This window comes from Rhinoderma darwinii, chromosome 11 (assembly GCF_050947455.1).
Source record: "Rhinoderma darwinii isolate aRhiDar2 chromosome 11, aRhiDar2.hap1, whole genome shotgun sequence".
Taxonomy (NCBI): Eukaryota; Metazoa; Chordata; class Amphibia; order Anura; family Rhinodermatidae; genus Rhinoderma; species Rhinoderma darwinii.
This window is the reverse complement of record NC_134697.1, coordinates 46,201,304-46,221,684: the sequence shown is the minus strand read 5'-3', so window position 1 is coordinate 46,221,684 and position 20,381 is coordinate 46,201,304. Positions and strand designations below refer to the sequence as shown.

General features: G+C 40.4%; 1 protein-coding gene across 2 annotated transcripts in view; it reads left to right on the top strand.

Annotated features, from left to right (window-relative positions):
- The window catches only part of PRKG1 (protein kinase cGMP-dependent 1), a 699,395-nt gene that overhangs the window by 92,453 nt on the left and 586,561 nt on the right, over positions 1 to 20,381 (top strand). For both annotated transcript variants that reach the window (XM_075841194.1, XM_075841192.1), the window contains exon 2: positions 7,920 to 8,086. In XM_075841194.1, coding sequence (XP_075697309.1) covers positions 7,920 to 8,086 — 167 coding nt within the window. The remainder of the gene's footprint in view (positions 1 to 7,919; positions 8,087 to 20,381) is intronic.

Below are 20,381 nucleotides of genomic sequence, written 5' to 3'. Positions count from 1 at the left end.
ACCTCTTGTCATATTATGGGTCTCACAGTAGTGTGGAGTCCTTACAATCATCGTTACTATGGATGCTTGTGGTCCTCCATAGCTGAGAATTAAGCTGGATATGGCTCTTGAGTATTTATAGAAGGGGCTCCAGAACAGAGGACTATTATATGTTATCGCAGATGGAAAAGATTTGTCTTATTTAGAACCCCTTTAAAAGGAAGTCCACCTAGCACAATGTAATAATGCTGTTCTTGTAACTTTTTCAAGTCTTGGCAGGGGCAGAGACAGGCAGCAGATGGCCCATGTGCAAGAATTGTGAATGGGCTCACCATTCTCCAGCCCATTACAGGACATCTCACTCATAGTTATCCTCGCTGCAGAGCAGCATTAGTAGCAGTAGAAGACAGATGAAGGAGGAGGCCATTTTCTGTGGCATCCTTGCCTACAGTAGTTTTGTCTGTATGCTAGATAACATCATACAATATTACCAAGCAAGTGTTTGGCACCTCTTTTGTTTTTGAGGGTGCACAGTAGCTCCTCTTTATTGGCTTCTTAAACATGCCAATTACACAGTGAAGACCTTTTCTAGTGACAGATACCTCAAATGTGATGGGCCCTTTGCCCTAAAGAAACCCGGTGCAGCAGCTGTTTATGCTGCACAGGAATTATGTCCACTCTTGAATCTAGGAACATATATGATTGATTAAAAGGCAGAATCTGCTGAGAGTGCCACCTGACATTTACTGACTCTGGATAAAAAAACACAAATTTTTATTGTTGTCCTACCCTTAGACTCCCTGCACACGACCGTAGTTTTCATCCCTAATTACAGATGAAATAGCGAACTCATTCATTTCTATTGGCCACGGGCACATTTCTGTATATATACACATGTGTATATGTGCCGTAGAAATGATCCGTAAAATATAGAACATGTCCTATTCTTGCCCGCAATAGTGACATGGACTTGACCATAGAAGTCTATGGGCGCTTACGCAATTGCGAATGGCTAAGGATGTATATCCAAAGCCGTTGGATCCGTATTTGCGGACAGTATAAACCCTTATGGTCGTGTGCATGTGGCCTTAATGCTTACTTTCCCTGGCCTCCTTGCTCCAGATTATAGCAACACAGAGGCCTAAACAGGATGTTTTTGTTTTTTTTATTCATCCTATATGCATTATAGAAATAAATTAAGATTCATGTTGATATGACTGGATTTAGCAGATGAGATATTTATTTATTAATAGATGCGATCAAGAAGATCATATCCTCATCATTACTGCCCCCTACACTGTAATGATCTGGAAGAAGCAGGTCAGGAGAATCCTTAAAAGGGTTGTCTCATCAGAGATAATCCCTTTCAGAATGTGGACCCTGGGGCTATTAGCTGATCGCCACCGGTCCCGCTCTCGGCTCCCCCTTGCTAACCACTGATTTTACCGGGAAAATACTCAGCCAGCCAGGCATTTCCACTGCAGAGGCCACTGCAGGGGAAATGTAGTATTACATGATGGCCATTCGGATGAATGGTTGTGCTTGTAATTCAAGGACAGTTCGAGCCCATCTGAACAGGAGCTGGAGCTGCTGGTTTAGAGGGGCTCTTTTTTCTGGCTCATAGAGAGGGGTTCCAAGCGGGCAACCCCCTCTATAATATCCATATGCCCTAATAGGGCATATGAACAGAGATTGTCTTCATGAGTTCTTTGCGTGGCTAGAATTCTGCATGATTTTGAAACACACTCATATATGTCCATGAAAAACAGATTACAGTACTCCTTTCTTCTCAGGGGTTCAGATGGCAGACATCCACTGGTAATGCTTTAAATTGGTATGTAATTTAAATGTCTTAAAACCCTTTTTTTTTTAAGCACATGCCATAATATGTGCAGAAAACTTTTCTATTACTCTTCACTTTTGTATTTCTTTTATTTATTTCCAGCGTAATCTATTAAAGGAAGGACATGAACCATACTAAATTAAGCGTTTGGTACTTGCATTCATATCTCTTTATTCATTTCAGGCCTTTAAATCTGAGTTCCCATGGCACAATGATATAAATCCCATTTTAATGATGACACTGCTCCAAGCCTCTAATTTTGAATCAGTTCAAAGGAACACACTGGAAATCATTTTGCTGTGATCAAAGGTCACTAGTGAAAAAGAGTTCATTCTGCATTGCTTTCTGTCATCTCAGACTTGCCCTGTGACATGAGAAATTGATAATAAACTACCAAAGTTCCACGAGCCGCTTCCTTCTAATGTACTGGAAAACAATATGTTCTCTGCATGTTCTCTTTGCAGTCTATTGAAGTGTAAAGGGCCGTGCAGCCGTCCGATTGTTGCGCTGCAATAATACTTTGTAGCTATGTAGTCACATGTTATAGGGTCATAGTACGCTCGTCCACTTTTGATGAGGAAAAGCATCTTAACATGTGTTTATAAAAGGGATTGTTTTCCCCTCCAAACGTTACTTATTTGTTAGCTATAAGCAGTATCTTAAAGAGAACCTTTCACCTGCCCATACATGTGCAGCTGAGTGCACCATCTAATAGACAGGGCTGCACAAACCCTGTCTCACTTTTAAAAAAATGTCTACCTTCCTCCATTATTTAGATATTGGTGCCGGTATATTTGGCGCCCAATATGTAAATAACCCCCTGAACTGTCAATGGGGCATGCAAATGGCTTGGGGGCGTGTGTTACTATCGCTGTGACACTGTCCAATCAGCTACAGTGTCACAGCTGCTTGTGCTGTGTGATCTCTCTCGCGAGATTCACACAGTCTTTCCTTCACTGTCTGGCAAGTGCTGGAGAGAGGAGAGCGTGCACACACGTAACTCAGCCGCCACAGAACAGAAGAGGAAAAAAAAAGTGAATTGTTTTTCGTCTGTTCCATGGGGGCGGGAGTATCGTCGGCAGCGGGGTTGGAGCTGTCCGCGCATGCCCTCACTCTTCAGCTCTCGGCAGACAAGCATGACAAGACTGTACTGTGTGATCTCGCGAGAGATCAGACAGTCTTGTTGTCTTCGTCTGCCGAGAGCTGAAGAGGGAGAGCGTGCGAGGGTGCCCGCACACATGCTCGCACAGCTCCGGCGCCGCTGCCGACGATACTCCCACCGCCACGGAACAGAAAAAAAACAATTCACATTCTTCATTTATTCTGTTCCATTGCGGCAGTGGAGCTGTGTGTGTGTGTGTGCGCACACTCTCCTCTCTCCAGCTCTTGTCAGACAGTGAAGGAGACTGTATGATCTTGCGAGAGATATCACACAGCACAAGCAGCTGTGACACTGTCCGTAGCTGATTAGACAGTGTCACAACGAGAGTAACACATGCCCCCATGCCATTTACAAGCCCCATTGACAGTTCAGGAGGTTATTTACATAATGGGTGACAAATATAACGGCACCGATATCTAAATAACGGTTAAAAAAAAATTCAAGTAAGACAAGGTTTATGCAGGCCTGCCTATTACATGGTGCACTCAGCTGCACATGTATGGGCAGGTGAAAGGTTCTCTTTAAGAAATGCTATGCACAAAGAAGTAATATCAGAGTTACTGACATCTAAACACAAACACATGGATCATTCTGCTTTTTAAATTAGTTAGACAATCCCTACTTGGATTCCTTCACAAAAAGTTGATTACAAAGTGTCCCGCTACAAGGACCGCCAGGGATCAGCTGTAATCTGTGGTGAAACCTGGCAGTAAGTTTTATATTTCCCTGCAGTGCCACCAAAGGGAATATTTAGCATTGCACAGTGCCCACGCATATGAATGTACTGTCTGTATAATACAGGACAGGTTAGCTTCTCCAGAGCAAGAGACGCTCTTTGTAAGCGCTCTCCACTATGGCCAAGAGATGAGGATCCTGAACAGGGGACCCCCTTATGTTAGCTCAGAATTCACTAATATAGTGTTTGAAAGTAGGTTTTCAAAACCAGACAACTTCTTTAAGACATTAACCAGACTATTTCCCCTTTTATACCATCTAGTATCTGTTTTCTGACAGTTAAAAAATAATTAAACTAGTTAAAAGTTAAAAAATTAGTTACATTTTTTTAATTAGCAGCAGCAACTGTTATGAAAAAAACAAAAAACAAAACAAATCCTCCTGTCTTCCAGTGCCAATGCTCTGATGGTCCCCCGCCGCTCTTTTAAAACTTTCCCATTGTGATTACGTGACCACCGCAACCAACTACTTAGATTAGCTTTTGATGTCAGTTTAATTTTAACTCTCGGACAACCCCTTTAATTCCTTAGGTTGTGTGATATGGAGTCATTTGGAGGGGCTATTTTTCATTTAGTGTTTGAGTTTATTAACTTATCACTTCTTTGTTTCTGTAAGCCTTACCTCTCAGGGTCCTCTTACACAGACCGACCAGGCCATGTAAACGAGCGCCGATCCACGAGACAGCTTATTGATCATTCATCAGAGCTTGTTTGCTCCTTTCACAAAGAGTTACATAGGGAGAGGAACACTCGTTACTACGATCGCTTGTCCCCATACATTACTATCATGTCGGCAGCACATCTCCCTGTTGACATAGGGAGATGTGCTGCGGACAACGATAATATTTTCAGCTGCAGAAATGATACAATCAGCGTTTGCTCGTTCATTGGCTGATTGTTGCCGTGCTTACACGGGGAAATGATTGGGAACGAGTATTCATGTGAACGCTCGTTTGCCTGATCATTGGCCCGCGTAATCTATCTATCTCATATCTATCTATCTATCTATCTATCTATCTATCTATCTATCTATCTATCTATCTATCTATCTATCTATCTATCTATCTGTCTGTCTGTCTGTCTGTCTGTCGGTCTGTCTGTCTGTCTGTCTGTCTGTCTGTCTATCTATCTATCTATCTATCTATCTATCTATCTATCTATCTATCTATCTATCTATCTATATTTCTCATATCTATCTATCTATCTATCTATCTATCTATCTATCTATCTATCTATCTATCTATCTATCTATCTGTCTGTCTGTCTGTCTGTCTGTCTGTCTGTCTGTCTGTCTGTCTATCTATCTATCTATCTATCTATCTATCTATCTATCTAGGCCAAATCTCAAACTACACTTTAAATATAAAGTTTTCAAATTACCTATGTATTGAGTGATGTTGATAATAATCCATAACTTATGGGCTAAAGTTTAGGGTGCCTCTTATTTCTTTCTGGAACAGAAAATACATATTTGTTGAAAGGAACAAGCTGAATTGTCAGCAGTCTGGCTTGGATCATGCCCATGTATGCTTCATAACTACTTGCTTACAGGCTCAGCTCTCTCCCATATGAGAGTTCATTTGGAGTGTCTCTTGATAGAAAACGTCCAAAATGTCTCCACTTCAACAACACATTTTAATGAAATATTTAAGACATTAAAGTAATGAGTGTGAATGGTTGCTTCCATTGGGAGACTACTGCTCCAGGTGAAGTGCCTCTGCCCGAGAAGGGATTTGAAGCGGCATTAAAAAATGACATAATTTATTGCTGTACAGACTCCGAATACCCACTTTTTCAGATTGCAAATGTTTCAGTGAGGAGTAAAACAAGGCGCTGTAAGTAACCCAATACTGGCTTCAAGGCAGAACACATGCTTTAAAAATGTTCTGTCGGAACCCTTCAAAGCTCCCGGGAGCACCACACATTGCCTATTCCTTCAGGCAGTAGAGAGCTTAATATGCTTAGCAATGTCTAAATGAACTTATTGAGATGTTCCTACTAGCTTCCCCTGAGACTGGAGATTTTGATGCTATCTGTGTCTTAGTGATGATCACAGACATTGGGGCATTGAGAACTTCTGTGAAGCTGCACAGACCTGTTCTGTTCATCCATAGAACACTTCATCATTTGAAGCCGGACCAGAGTGTTTTTCAGGCTTCTTCTTTCGTTTTAATTAATATTCAAGCGGATCGGCACGTGATATCTGGTTGCTGCGCGTTCATTGCTATTTGGCCTATTAAAATATTACTGCTAGTTCTGTATTCAAGGGGGCTCAGCTAATGCTGTCTGGGGGCTACGCATTCATTACAATTTGCCCTATTAAGAATAATTTTACTTAGTTTGGATACAACATCACATGACTAATTTAGTTTTAGAGTTCATGGAGAAAAAGCCAGTAGTATATTAACTTTATTCTTAATAATGTTGTTGAATCTTTTTTTCCTAAAGATCCTGAAAAATATTTTCAAGGGACATTCACATGAAAAATTATTATTTGGTCTTGGCTAGGGGGTGAAGCTATAGGGGGTGCAGAGGTAGCAGTCATACTCGGGCCCTGGAGCCTGAGGTGACCCAAAAGTCCAAGAGCCCCATAAGAAGACCTCAGTATTATAAAGGAGATATTGTAGGTGCAGGCTCTGCTATAGATTTTGCAATGGGGCCCAGGAGCTTCAAGTTATGCCCCTGATCTTTACCAATACTGCCTAAATGTGGTAGATTGTTGGCTAAATCTTGAAAAATCCTATGACCTATTATTAACATTAGCAGCATTGTTGTTTTCTCAAAGTGGTTATGCATTATAAGGAAAATGCCTTTAAAAAAAACCCAAAATGTTTTAAGCATATGTTTTATTTGTGGGGGTGAATCTCTCAGTAAACTACCCTATTAACCAAATGAACCTCTATAAAAAGGGATATGGTGTACGAGCTATGGATAGGTTCCCTGCATTGATCAAATATAGATTAATCTAGAACTGTGGTCTCCATTCTGTGGCTCAGTTGTTGCAAAACTGCAACTCCCATCATGCCCTGACAGCTGCAGGCTCTCTGGTTATGTTGGGAGTTGTAGTTTCGCAACAGCTGGAGAACCACAGGTTAGAGACCACTGCCTTAGGCCCCATGCACACGACCGTGCCCGCAATCCGGGCCCGCGATTGCGGGCACGGCCGGCCGCTGACTGACAGCCACATTTTCGGGCCGTGCTCCCATACAAAGTATGGGAGCACGGCCCGCAAAATGCGAAAGAACGGACATGTTCCATAATTCCCGGAACATTTCCACGGCACTGACACCCTTCCGTAGTGCTACGGAAAGGTGTCAGTGTTCAATGAAAGTGAATGGCTCCGTTTTTGCGGACCGCAATTGCGGTCCGCAAAAACGGAGGTTTTTTGCTGTCGTGTGCATGGGGCCTTACACTGTACTCATTTCAGATTATAAAAGGGTTTAGTTTACAAGTCACTGAGCTCCAGTTCTGGGGCAGTATAATTGGCATTCTCAGCGCTCACTCGTTTAATGCCTTTTTGGTATCCTGGTAATGCACCTATTTAATGTACACCCGTGTGACAAGTCCACTTTATATAATTGTTCTACAGGGACAATCTTCTTTTCTTTTTCTTTACATCTTTCTTCCAATTAATAGTTTGCATATAATATCAGATGCATGGCCTTGTTTTTACCCATGAATCATATGACTATGCCGAAGAAAATAAAATGTATTAAATATGCAGATATGTTGTATTACTTGAAAACATCAAAGGAAATGCAAACAGCAGAAAATTGACATTATTAAAGATAATTATTCTAATATACTTCATCATTTCTGTTTCCTATTAAACTTGTAGAGAACAGACATTGACTTTTATTAGCATATTTATAAAGCATTTCAACATTTCAAAATATCTTGTGACTACAAAAATGGAAGATATAGCACAACAAATATCTTGTAAGAGTAATAATACTAATACTGTGTAGGATAAAATTTAGATAAACATATCCTGTATTTTTATAACAGGATTTATTATTTAGGCTTGAAACAGCAGTTACCAACCTCTAGGTATTAAAGTTACCAAGTTACAATGAAAAATGCATAAAACGTCACTCTACACCTTGGCAGATAAAAGCCTTCTAGAACACTGTGCCTTTATCATTTAGTGTTACTGCTGCCGCCTCCAGGATATGACTAAATATTGTGTCTCTTGCTTCAGGTCCAAGGAATTAATTAAAGAAGCGATTCTTGACAATGACTTCATGAAGAACCTTGAGATTTCCCAGATCCAAGAGATAGTGGATTGTATGTATCCTGTTGAATATGGCAAAGACAGCTGTATCATCAAGGAAGGGGACGTGGGGTCACTGGTCTATGTCATGGAAGGTACTGTGTTTTATTTTTCCCACAGTTATTTGCTTTTACTGTACAAGACGTGAAGTTTTTTCTTTCCGGTCTGGGAGGAATGGACCAGTGCTCTTTTTAGATATTTGTTTTAATGTGGAATGTTGTTTTACATCCATCACTGCTGTCTGTAGACCCACAAATACCAAGAAAAAGTGAAAAAGAAATGACATCCTATATTTTATTAGCAGAAAGAACACCTTTCTACATCCCTTGTGACACGACTGAAGCTGACCAGCTATTACTGTGTGAATCAGCTAGCCCACAGACAAGGCTTTTTGTACATCACAGTTTTTGGTATCTGGCAAGGGTGCCAACTTTTGACTCTCCTATGGCTACAAGCATGCTATGCAACTAAAGCATGGGGGATTATGCTAGCATTTGTTGCTTATCAGTACCTGCAAAGTAACAAGCTGCATTTTTCTGATCTCCTGTGAAGAACATAATACATCATCAGTTTGAAAGCCAAACCTGTGCCCCCATGGTAGAAGAACTGTGAGAGCAAGTGTATCCTCTTAATTGCTAGTGCATCACATTTTAGTGAAGCAATTTCTTAAAAGGCTTGACTTTGGAAAGCCTGACAATTTCTAGCCCGTTTTACCTGACACCAACCATAAACCCCCTTCCTGAGAAATCCAAAATGAGACGAAGTCAAAAGCCACGTGACTTAGAAATAATGGCCAAAGCAGCTTCGTTATTATTAACAAAATATAACCATATATTTATATATACATCAATATATATCATATCAATATATATATATCAATATACAACCACATAAATAACACTATATATAATAATAATACACTATACGCATAACAAAATGAACCAATAAGTAAGGGGTCTTTGTAGTCTCTGTCTACTTAAACTTTGCAACTCCAGCACCTCCTCTCCGCCCTGAGGCGCATCTCACCGATTCAAGGGCCCAATTATCGTCCTGCTGAGACCTTCGCCCAGTATGGACATACTCACAGTCTTACAACATATAAATGTAGCACCTTTGGGACTCCCCATACTTGCGATGGGCCCCCATACTTGACATGTACCTTCTTCAAAGATCCCGTTCCCGCAAGCTGCCATGACAGATCAACCTGCACAAAAAAGGAAAGAAAACAAACTAAATGGACAAACAAAGCAAATTAAAAAATAAAATTTAAATAAAATTAAAAAAGGGTTGGGTGGGACACTGCTCCACTACTGGAATCTGACAATTTGACCCCCTCCCTACCTGTATCTACCCCCTATCCTTCAATAAGGTATGAGACTATCCCCCTTTCTTTCCTAGTTATTATTCCTCCCTTTGAACTTCTCACCTCTAGCCACTAGCCGCAATTTACCTTTATCCCTTTCCTACCAAACCCAAGGCCAGAGCATCCCTCCCAAGTCTAGGTCTGTTCTTGTCAAAAATGTAGGGGATGGCCCCAAGGTACAACATTATATTGTTTCTCTATTATGTAGTGCATTTTGCACTAGAGACCAAAAATAAATATGGTATTCCAAGAGAACATAGTTTGGTCAATATGTTGATTTCTCCCAGCTACAAACAGGGCAAGATACTTGAGATCAAGCTTATCTATAAAGAATGCTGGACCAAAGAAATGCCATAAGGGAGCAAGGTGCTCTTTGCTGGTATTCTCAATACCAGGCAGCCTCTCTTCAGTGACTACAGCAGTTATTCATCTGTGCTCTATATAGCTCCAGCTCATGGCACATGGTAGTTATAGGTCCTGTAACAAATTTTTTGCATTGGGACCAGGAGCGTCTCATTTCTCCCCTGCTTACAACAATGGCATATATTGAAAGAATAATAAGTTGCCTGTCTCAGCTCAGATTAACCCTATCTATTTAGGATTGGTATCAATTATTAAAGGTTTACAATAGGAGACTCAACATCAGTAAAGGATACTATGATTTTTGTTAAGGGCTCTTTCACGTGGGCATTTCAGATAATTCATGATCAGGTCTCAGCTGCTTTCAGACCTGAGAATAATTCCCAACCCTTCCTTTCATCTTCTACCTTCTGCTCTGTTGAGAGATCAACTGGATTAAACTTTCACTCTTGCCTTCTCCCTGTCATGTTGTCAAGCTTCATTCAGGGAATTGAATTACTTTTCCAATCAGCTTGGCTGATTAGCCAGAGAAATCTTTTTTCTCTCCCAATTGTCCGATTGCCATTTTCAGCCTCCCTGCCACACATTTGCCTTCCTGGGTTATTAACAGCATATTCTTCTTCTACTCTGAAATTTCAAGCAGTCTTCAGTCCCCATGTTTGAAATAGTTCTTTGCAGGAAGACCAGAGCAGTCTTTGCTAATTTTTTACTGTAGAACGTTACGTTTTTTTTCACAGGTTTTATAACAGCTATGGATTTAAATTGTTGACAATCATGTATAGATATATTAGTAATGCTTGTTGTGACCCCTGTCTTGTGCTGGAACATTTATGCAACTTCTCAGTCTTTCTTGTTCCTAAGATTAAGATCATAGTTATATGTTGGCACAAAAATACATTGCTGTCAAATGGCAGCTTTACAAGCTTTATATACACTCCTCAACATTGAAATTGCAACACGTGCAATAAAACGTTTTAGATTTGTGAGAATCACAGGATCGATAGACATGTTTATTATATGCAAATGATAAAAAATGGAAACAAAATATTTCAGACATCTTGATTTATTCGGTATCGAGTATCAGCGCCAAGAGCTGAAATACACGCACTTACACGCCTTGGCATGCTATGAATGAGGTTATTAATGGTTGTCTGAGGAATGTTATGCCACGCTAAATGCACTTGGGCACACAAATCATCAAGATTGGCTGCTGGCTTCTCCCTTTGCAATTGGCGACCATTGACGTCCCAGATGTGCTTGATGGGAGATGTCTGGAGATGTCGCAGGCCATGGTAGACACGCAGGCTGCTCACCGTAGCATGAGCAACAAGCGGCCTGGTGTTGTCCTGTCAAAAATGGCTTCTGGGACGCTTTGTAGAAATGGCCGTACCACTGGTTCCGCGACCAAATCAATGCAACAAGCTGTTAGTGTACCTGAAATGAAGACTAGAGGGTCCGGCTATCGTACTTTATGCCTCCCCACACCATAATCCCGGGTGTAGGACCGGTGTGATGTTCCCTTATTATGGCCTTTTCATTATGTTGCCAACGTGGTCTCCAGACCATTTTCTGGCTGTCATTGCGTCCGAGACAAAAGCGGGACTCATCGCTAAAGAGGATAGACCTCCATACCAGCCCCAGTTGTTTTCTTGCTGTGCACCGTAATAGCCTTTGAGAGCGGTGGCATGTGGTCAATGGAACACCTGTTGCTGGACGTCTGGCTTGTAGACCAAATTTCGCGCAAACGCCTTCTGATAGTTTGTGTCGACACTGGTTGCCCCCTAGGCTTGGGATTTCACATGCAGTACAGAATGGATCACTGTGTGCCATCTTCCAATCAGATGATCTGTCCGTGCAGAGGTTTGCCTCCGCACACCTCTTTCTGTCATTCCCGTTTGCTGTTCTCCAAATCTCCGGGGCACTCAAAGTTAAACAGTGCTGACATCTCGGTCTAGGCGTGTAGCTATCTGCAAGAGTGATAAAGCAAGGTCTCTCAGTTCAAGGATTCTGTCCTTTCAGTTTGCGACATCTGGTGATAACTGGAACATCAACGAACAGGAGGCATCGTACAATCATCCCACACCACTTGATTTTATTTTTGAGGTTTCATGTGGCTAAAAAACTTTTCTTTCAATCTGGTTTATATGCTCTTCCCACATGCCACAGATTAGATCTAGGTGCTTGAAAATTTGATAATTGGCAGATCCTAGCGACACCAGGTACTTCCTTGACTTGCATAACCTTACGGCTTGCCCTTCTTGGTGTTGCAATTTTATTGTTGAGGAGTGTAAATATGATGCTAAACATAAAATCTGCTTCTGGCATCAAGCGCTGCATAACTTCTGGTGCCGGAGGCAGCCACAACAGCTGATCGGTACGGGGTCCGGGTATCGAACCCCCACCGATCATTTACTGATGACATCCTGTAGATAGGTCATCAGTATGAAAAACTGCCCCATGCCCGGACAACCGCTTTAACTTTTTGATCAAGATGAAGGCAAAACCAAACTTCCACACCAATTTTGTCTTCTGATCTTACCATGGACAGCTGAATAAAGTTACTCCATAGTAACCACCTTTAAATAGATTATCAATATTTCTGCAGAAGCCATGTCTATGTGGTCATTTATTAGTCATATTGGAGACATAAATGCCACAAAAACCATATGTGCTGTAATATTAGAAATAAAATATACTACCCAGATTTCCTATATCAACTTTTTTTTGTATATGCATATATATACCAGTAATATTCAGCACGCATATATACAGCCTCAATGCACTTAGTAGCCAATTATAACACTAATCTTCTAGACTGTTTTATATAAGTAATTTTTACACTCTAAATTTAAAATATAATGCGCCATACTTATCCAGCACACCTACGTCAAAGGCAGTCCCCAAGATATTTGCCATAATGTGATAAGGATGGCACTGGTACAGCTGAGCTACTACATTGCTTCCAGCAACGTAAGATTTTAAGAAGAATTTCCGCATGTATAGTGATTCTCAGCTTAGAGATGATGATTTGGCAGTGACTGTTCTGTAGTGTACAGGGCTGGAATACCTGAAATTCTCATGGTGTTGAAGATTTTACAGATAATTCTTGTGAGTAGACTGCAGGATTGCTGCACTGTGTACAGTAATATCTTCATGCATTAAAGGAGATATTGTGTAGGCGAGAAGCCTTTTAATATATTGAGAAATTTGTGGTTAGCGAAATTACCTTTGCTAAGATCACAGGTCACCCCTCCTGCAGTGGCAACAAATCAGGCACCACACCAAGAATGTCATTGTTAAAAGTTGCAAGTAAAAATAAAATAGCAAGAAAATACGAGAAATCCATAAGCTAATTAAACAGCAGACTTCTTGTCTGACACCGTGTACAAAATTATAAAAGTTCACACCAACAGTTCTGACAAATATAGCGGCTTCTCTTTTAGCACTATCACAGCTTCCCTAGTCTCATTTTAGAGCTGGTTGCCGATACAGCATCTCCTAAAGCGAAGCTTCAAGTTTTAAAGGAGTTTTCCCATCAAAGACATATATGATATAACCAGAGGATATGTCATATATGTCAGATAGATGTGGATACCACCCCTGGGATCCGCACCTATCTCTAGAATGGGGCCCCCTAATCCCCGTTCTAACTTTTCCTGCTCCCTCTGCCTCCTGCCCACTATATGATCGGGAGTTACGAAAACAGCGTAGCACGCTGAGCTACGTTGTTTCCATAATTCCCATATTAGTGAATGGCAGTTATGGAAGCAGCGTAGCATGCGAGCTACGCTGCGTCCATAACTACCATTCAGTTCTATGGGACTTACAGAAACAAAGTAGCTCAGCGTGCTACGCTTTTTCCTAATTAATGGGCGGAATTCATCTGCTTCTGCTGCAAAACAGAGCGGTAGAACATGGATTAGAGGGCCCCGTTCTAGAGATAGGTGCGGGTCCCAGAGGTGGTACCCGCATGTATCTGAGATTTATGACATATCATGTGGATATGACATAAATGTCTATCATGGGAAAACCCCTTTAAGCCACCTTAATGAGTATGTTAGAGAATTCAATTAGTGATTGAATGTTACTATTCGGAACCGTCACGTTTTTTGCAGGTTTTGGGGAATTTGGTTAATTCTCTACTATTTTTTTCCAGACTAACTAGCAGAGACAGGTTGTTTTATGTAGTCTGTAGTCTGGAGTTTCTTGACTGTTTGTTAACATAAATGGCAGCATCTTATCTTGTGATGAATCTGTGGGGGATTCAAATTCTCCCCATCCCTGCGGGCTATCTGACTGATCCCACAGTGTCCCAAAGCATATCTGATAATACAATTTGAATAGAAATTTGCTATACTTGCCAATTGGTGGTGATTTACTTGAAATAAAACTCACAATGAAGCTCACACCCCTAACCCTTATTATAATATTACTCTTCTCTTTTTCCACAAAATAAACCTAACCTGTTTTTTTTTTTGTTCTAAACCAGCTTACAGCTGCCATATTGCTTGATAAAAATCACATTAGTCACTCGCTGCAGGAAGTAGCTGTGAAGAAAAACTGTACCGAACAGAGAACCATAGAAAGCATCCAATGGGGAGTGCTTACAAATACTGTGTAACCAGACTGGCTGGATTGCAACATATTCGACAAGTGGTGTCAGATGTGTTTGGCAGACACTTATCTCTTTCTCTCTATAGAAATAATAGGACTGTTTGGCAGACTTGAACAGGCATGTTTATGGGAGAGGCTGGGAAGATAACTATCTTATGACCTTGGCCAGTTGTAAGAAGTAATGTTTACATTGTATATGTTGTATTATGTACAATGTTCCTATTGGAGACTTTGATGGATGATATCGTAACATTCCACCAGCCGCCTCATCCCCATAATATCGTCCCAGCATGTGTCATTATATTCAATGCTGGGGAGATAACATCTGTGTCTGTGACCCTATGTCTGTGATTTATGACGCTCTGCCTGTTGCTATATCTTACTTATTACATCTGAATTGTATTGTCAAATGCCTGCATTTCTTTAACCAGCCAGTCAATACCATAAAAAGCTGTTATGTCACCATGTTTATGTGATAAAGACCCAAATATAGGCATACAGTATGTTTGTGTATTGTCCTATGTATTATAACGTAAGGCACTTGGCTTGATTGTTCCCTGTTTCATCATCTATAAGATGTAGCCTTCAATGACATTATTAAAGAAAATGGCCATGTTATTGAAGGATGTACATTAGTTTTAATTCCACTTTAATGGATGTATCTAGCGGTGGTTGGTTTTGGAGGAAGAGTACAATAATAAAAGGAATTCTCCCACCATTTAATATAATATTAATTGTATAGATCATGAAAAATGAACAATGTTTGTCATTTACATACTTTTTTAAAAAAGTGATCCAGTTCAGAGTTATGATATTTACTTATTTACATACTATCGTACCACCAGTTGTTTAAAGTCCATGGAAATGTGCATGTCCACCTAATGAGCTGTGTGCTGGTAGACATGCATGCTCTGTCACTTTCCTCACAGCCAGCTCTTTACGTAGTGATCCTCTGTTTACTACAGAGCAGCCAATAGAAATAGTTTTCTGTTCTGCTTGTCAGGGAAGGAGCAGTAGCATGTCAGTAAAGCGGAGGAGACTCTTTCTTCTCAGTTTGTTAGGACTGTAAAACTCTGCATCCTGACAGTTGATATGAACCCTGCACATGCACACTGTTTTATTTTATTATATTTTCACTGGTTTCTCAAGGAGTGCATACTGTGAATTGAACACAGTATATATCTTCACTTCTCTGAAACCCATGTTGCCTATCAGCAGGGACAGTAAGAAGTGACTAGACGGTCAGCTGCCAGAAGGGAAAGTAGACTAATTATTCTCAAAGTTCCTCTCACAGCACCACAGATTAACAGTAGCACCAAGGGGGACACAGGGAAGCAAACAAAAATAAGAACGATATTATCATATGCTAAAAACACGGCAAATTACTTTAAAACAGCTATTAACAGTTTTTCCAGACTTTTGGTATGAAAATGATATGTGGGATAACCCCTTGAACTGATAATTAGGGAGTGTATGTGGCAGAGAAATAATTCTAGCAAAAAGGAAATCCATGTTATCCCTAGACTGACTCCTCTGGTATTAGGAAAATTCATGCAATATTATAAGGTAATTATAATCTCTAACTTTAACTTTGGGAACTTTCAGATAATACAGCAGGCAAGCCAGGAGGAATTTAAATTACCCATTCCTGATCCTTTCAGAAGCTGTGGCCTATTTTATAGCAGTCTGTTTCCAATTTATAGACTATAGGGTGCCATAAATATAAAGTCTGTTAAAGTCAATGGGGGGGGGGGGGGGGATGTATTAAGACCTATGTTTCAAACACCACTTTTAAACTAATTTAGGTCGGCAAGAACTGCATAAATTTATTAAGAGATGCACACCTCTTAATAAATTTGGTGTATCTTTGAATATTTGTGCGACAAAAATGCAAATCTACACCTGCTAGTTTCTACGTCAGTTTCTGGCGCAAATTAAGGTAAATTTGTTGTTCTGACAGAGGTGTGGCCCCCCCGCTAAACCTGCCCAGTTTTCTCACCACTTGTAGTAAGTGGCGAGAGGCATAAAAACGCTCAAATTTTAGTGCAGCTATGGTGTGTGCCAAAAACTGGCGCTAACCTTTAAATATATTCCCCCCATTGTGTTTGGAAATTTTTGTTTAAAGGGAATCTTGCTTTTTCCAGAAACAGAACCATGTTTGCCCATGGTATTTCAGCTCATCCCTATTCAATACAATACACGTCCAATGGACGAACGCAGCGCTGCTTAAAAAAAAACAAACAGATCCTTTTCTAACCCTGGACAACCCATTTAAGGAATTCTGTATGTTCTAAGTTGTAGGCTCAAAATAACGGACACCCCAAGCCTTTTATACTGCACAGAGGAAAACAATGTTGCTGCCCATGGTGACCACTTAGATACTTGATATCTGATAAGTCTGATGGTTCTCATGTGCAGCACCTCTGTGCACACGTCTTTACACATTGCTCTCTTAATATTCTGAAGATGAAGGGTGATTACCAGAAAGAGTCATGACATGGTCAGGCTTGTGATAAAATGTCATTTGTAGCAAGGCCGCTGCGTATATGAATATCTGCATAACACTGACAGTTATAAATGACTGGAGTTGCACAGTAATGAGGATAAATGTGTTATTCTGCAGTTACCAATTACATATCCACTTGCAGCTCTGCCACATATTGATCTACAGTAGATAAGTATTTCTTAGAGGATATTTAAATGGTTCAATGTCTTGGTCATTGTAGCAAAATAATTTTTCATTTTTCTTTATATAACCATAGGCATAACTTATGTGAGGTTGAAAACAAAGCAAACAATGTAATTTCTAAAATCGAAAAAAAAAAACTCAGTTTAGCTGTGCTGCAAATCTTTGATGACATGTAAGGAGACTGACAGGGGTGACCCTATAAAGACAGGAGGCAGTAAATTAAACAAGTTAATTAAAATAGTGCATTCTTGTTGATGGTATAAATGTCCTTGTACTTCCGTTTTACATCATAATCAAAACTAGAAGTGGCAATTATTCTACAATTGTACAAGTCTATCTCCTTGCTATCACATTTGAAAGTCACTATCCTTAGGCTATGTTCACACAGAGTTTTTTTGCAGGCGGAATTTATGCCTCAAAATTCCGTTTGGAAGTTTGAGGCAGATTTTCCTCTCCATGCACGCTGATTTTCGAGGCGTTTTTTTGCCCGCGGCCATTGAGCGCCGCGGGCATAAAACGCCACAAAATATACTTTCTCTGCCTCCCATTGATGCCTCCCGAAGATAGGGCATGTCCCTTATTTCTCCCGCGAGACGGTTTTACCGCTCGCGGGAAAAAGTCACCTCCGCCTCCCATTGAAATCAATGGGAGGCATTTTCGGGCCGTTTTTGACAAGTTTTGCGGCGCGGTTTCCGCGTCAAAAAACTCAGTGTGAACATAGCCTTAAAGGGGTTTTATAGGATTGTGATATAGAATTAATAGGGTTAAAATAACTGAGCATTTCTAATGTTCTAACTCAAAGGCATTATCTAGCCCTAAAAAAATCAAGTTAAAATGGCTGAAAGTAGGAAATAAAAATACTAGTAGGCTTAGCTTTGAAAAGTCTAGGATCCCACGCTACTTCCTGTTGCAATCATGTGTTGTCTGGTGCCATGTGACTGTGGCAGCCATTTTTGAGGGCATGATCAATGCATCTAGTGATTGGCTGTCTTTGTCATGTGGAGCAGATCAATGCGTCCTTGTGCTGCAGTAACAACAGGAAGCTGCAAAAGACCCTGGAAAACCATTTTAACCTATGTTTGGCCCGCAAAATGTTCTTTTTGGAGAGCACAACTCTAGGAGGTAGCCAAACTTTGCCTTCACATTACAGGGTTGATTTGGTTTTTCTCAATGGACTAGACACATAAAGGGCTAAACATACAGATGTGTCTTTCCTTAACTTATCTCAAAACCCGACATATCCCAAGATGTATGGCGCGAGGTGTTAAATAAACGTAAAAAAATAAACATATACCTCTGACAGATGTCTCTGGCCAAAGCCATATGTTAGCAATACGTCGCCAACAGACTCCCATGTTAAAAACTTATACATTAAACGCATGTTTTTTTACTGGATAGCTGCGACGAATGCCTCTGAAAATTGCCATCCATCACCCATGGACTCCCACCAGTCAAGTTCTTTAGACTTTTTGATCGCTTCATTAATACTTTGTGGCTGAATGGGGAGTTATGAGTTGTTATATAATTGTAGTTTGAATTGACTGGCCATCTGGCTTCTAAAATTGTGTTAGAAAGCGAGTCTAAGGTTCCAAAAGTATGGTTCACCGTGACAGTTGGCTTCAGACAGAAGACAAAATATACAGGGATTCATACAGGGAATGCTGCATTATTGGGCGATGATGGCTCCATTCCAGAGTGCCTCATCTGGATCTCTATCCATTCAATAATATGCCACATTCCATATGTCATCTAAGCAGGAGTATGATATAATAGTTTGGCTGCATTTCCCTAATAAGTTAGATTTGGACTATGTTTAATAGCCTGTCATTATTATATTTATGAACTTTTATGGATACAATAAATCATTGTGCAAAGCATTCAGTAGGTTGCATATTGTAGGTTCATTGGCGACAATGACATCTAGAGGCAATAAAAATGACTATACTCAAATAATAAAACATTTATTAATACGGCTAATCTTTAAACCCTTTTTTTTTTTTAACTTCAAGTCTGGAGTGTGTTTTATTGGATTACATTTTGAATGGATTATTTTATATATTCAATAGTCAATTAGTGTAGTAATTTGCTTTGGGGAATGTATTGGCTACACTGCAATCAGTATCATTTATGACCCCATGCACTGTATATAATCTCATTAATACCTCCATGTTTAATAATTAAGAAAAGATTTTAGTTAGATAAATATAAGCAAAATAACTGGTAAGCTGCTGGCAGACATGACCCTTTAATGCTAGATATAGTCTGGGAGTAGCTGTCTATTGTCTGCACACATTGGACTCCAGGTCATCAGAGTCATCATACCTATTCCATGTAAAAATCTTATTCAACAGTGAAGTAATTATAGTGGAACTCCACTTAACTGATGATGGATCTGATTATAGATTTCTGTTTACAATTATTATGGGTCATGTACTGTAATACACATGAACATCGAAATCATCCGATTAACATATGAATACCTAGTGCTTGAAGTTAAAAGTGTTGTCCAGGAATAAATTGTATTTATATTTTAACTTAATTGGACATATATAAGTAACTTTCTAATATAATGTCTATTTACCTCTGGCTTCGTTACTTGGTTCTGATTTGCGGTCACGTGACCGCACCCAGGGTAAATTTTTTATTTCCTGTGACGTTCCGTGTCTTTGCTCAGCCAGCACTTCCGGCCCCTCCTCCTCCTGTCTCGTCGCCCACACCTCCTCCTCCTTCAATCATGGAGCTCCCGCACTGCCTGTAAAGGTAGTTGATGACACGCCATGCCTCTGTTCAGCTCGACGTTCTGGCTGATCAAAGACACGGAGCGTCATCTACCCTAGTACACGCCCCCTGCTCCTTCTACTCTCTGATGTAGAAGCAGGAGGGGGCGGCATTGTTATTCCTCAATCTCCACGTGCCCCGATGGTTACATAAATACAGGGCTGATGGGGTTACATGACCCTTATCATCCCTCTATGTGAACCCCATCATCCATGTGTATTACTCTCAACATCCCTGACTTTTACCCACAACATCCCTGTCTATTACCCCCATCATTCCTGTATATAACTGACATCATCCCAGTATAGGATGATGGGGAAATACACAGGGATGATGGGGGTTATATACAGGGATGTTGGGGTTATATACAGGGATGTGAGGGTTATACACAGGGATGATGGTGGTAATTTACAGGGATGATGGCGGTTATATACAAGCATGTTGGGGTAATACATAGGGATGATGGCAGTTATATGCAGGAATGATGGGGGTTATATACAGGGATGATCGGTGTTATATACAGGGATGATAGAGTTATATCATCCCTGTGTATTACCCCATCATCGATGCATACGCACTGCGATCC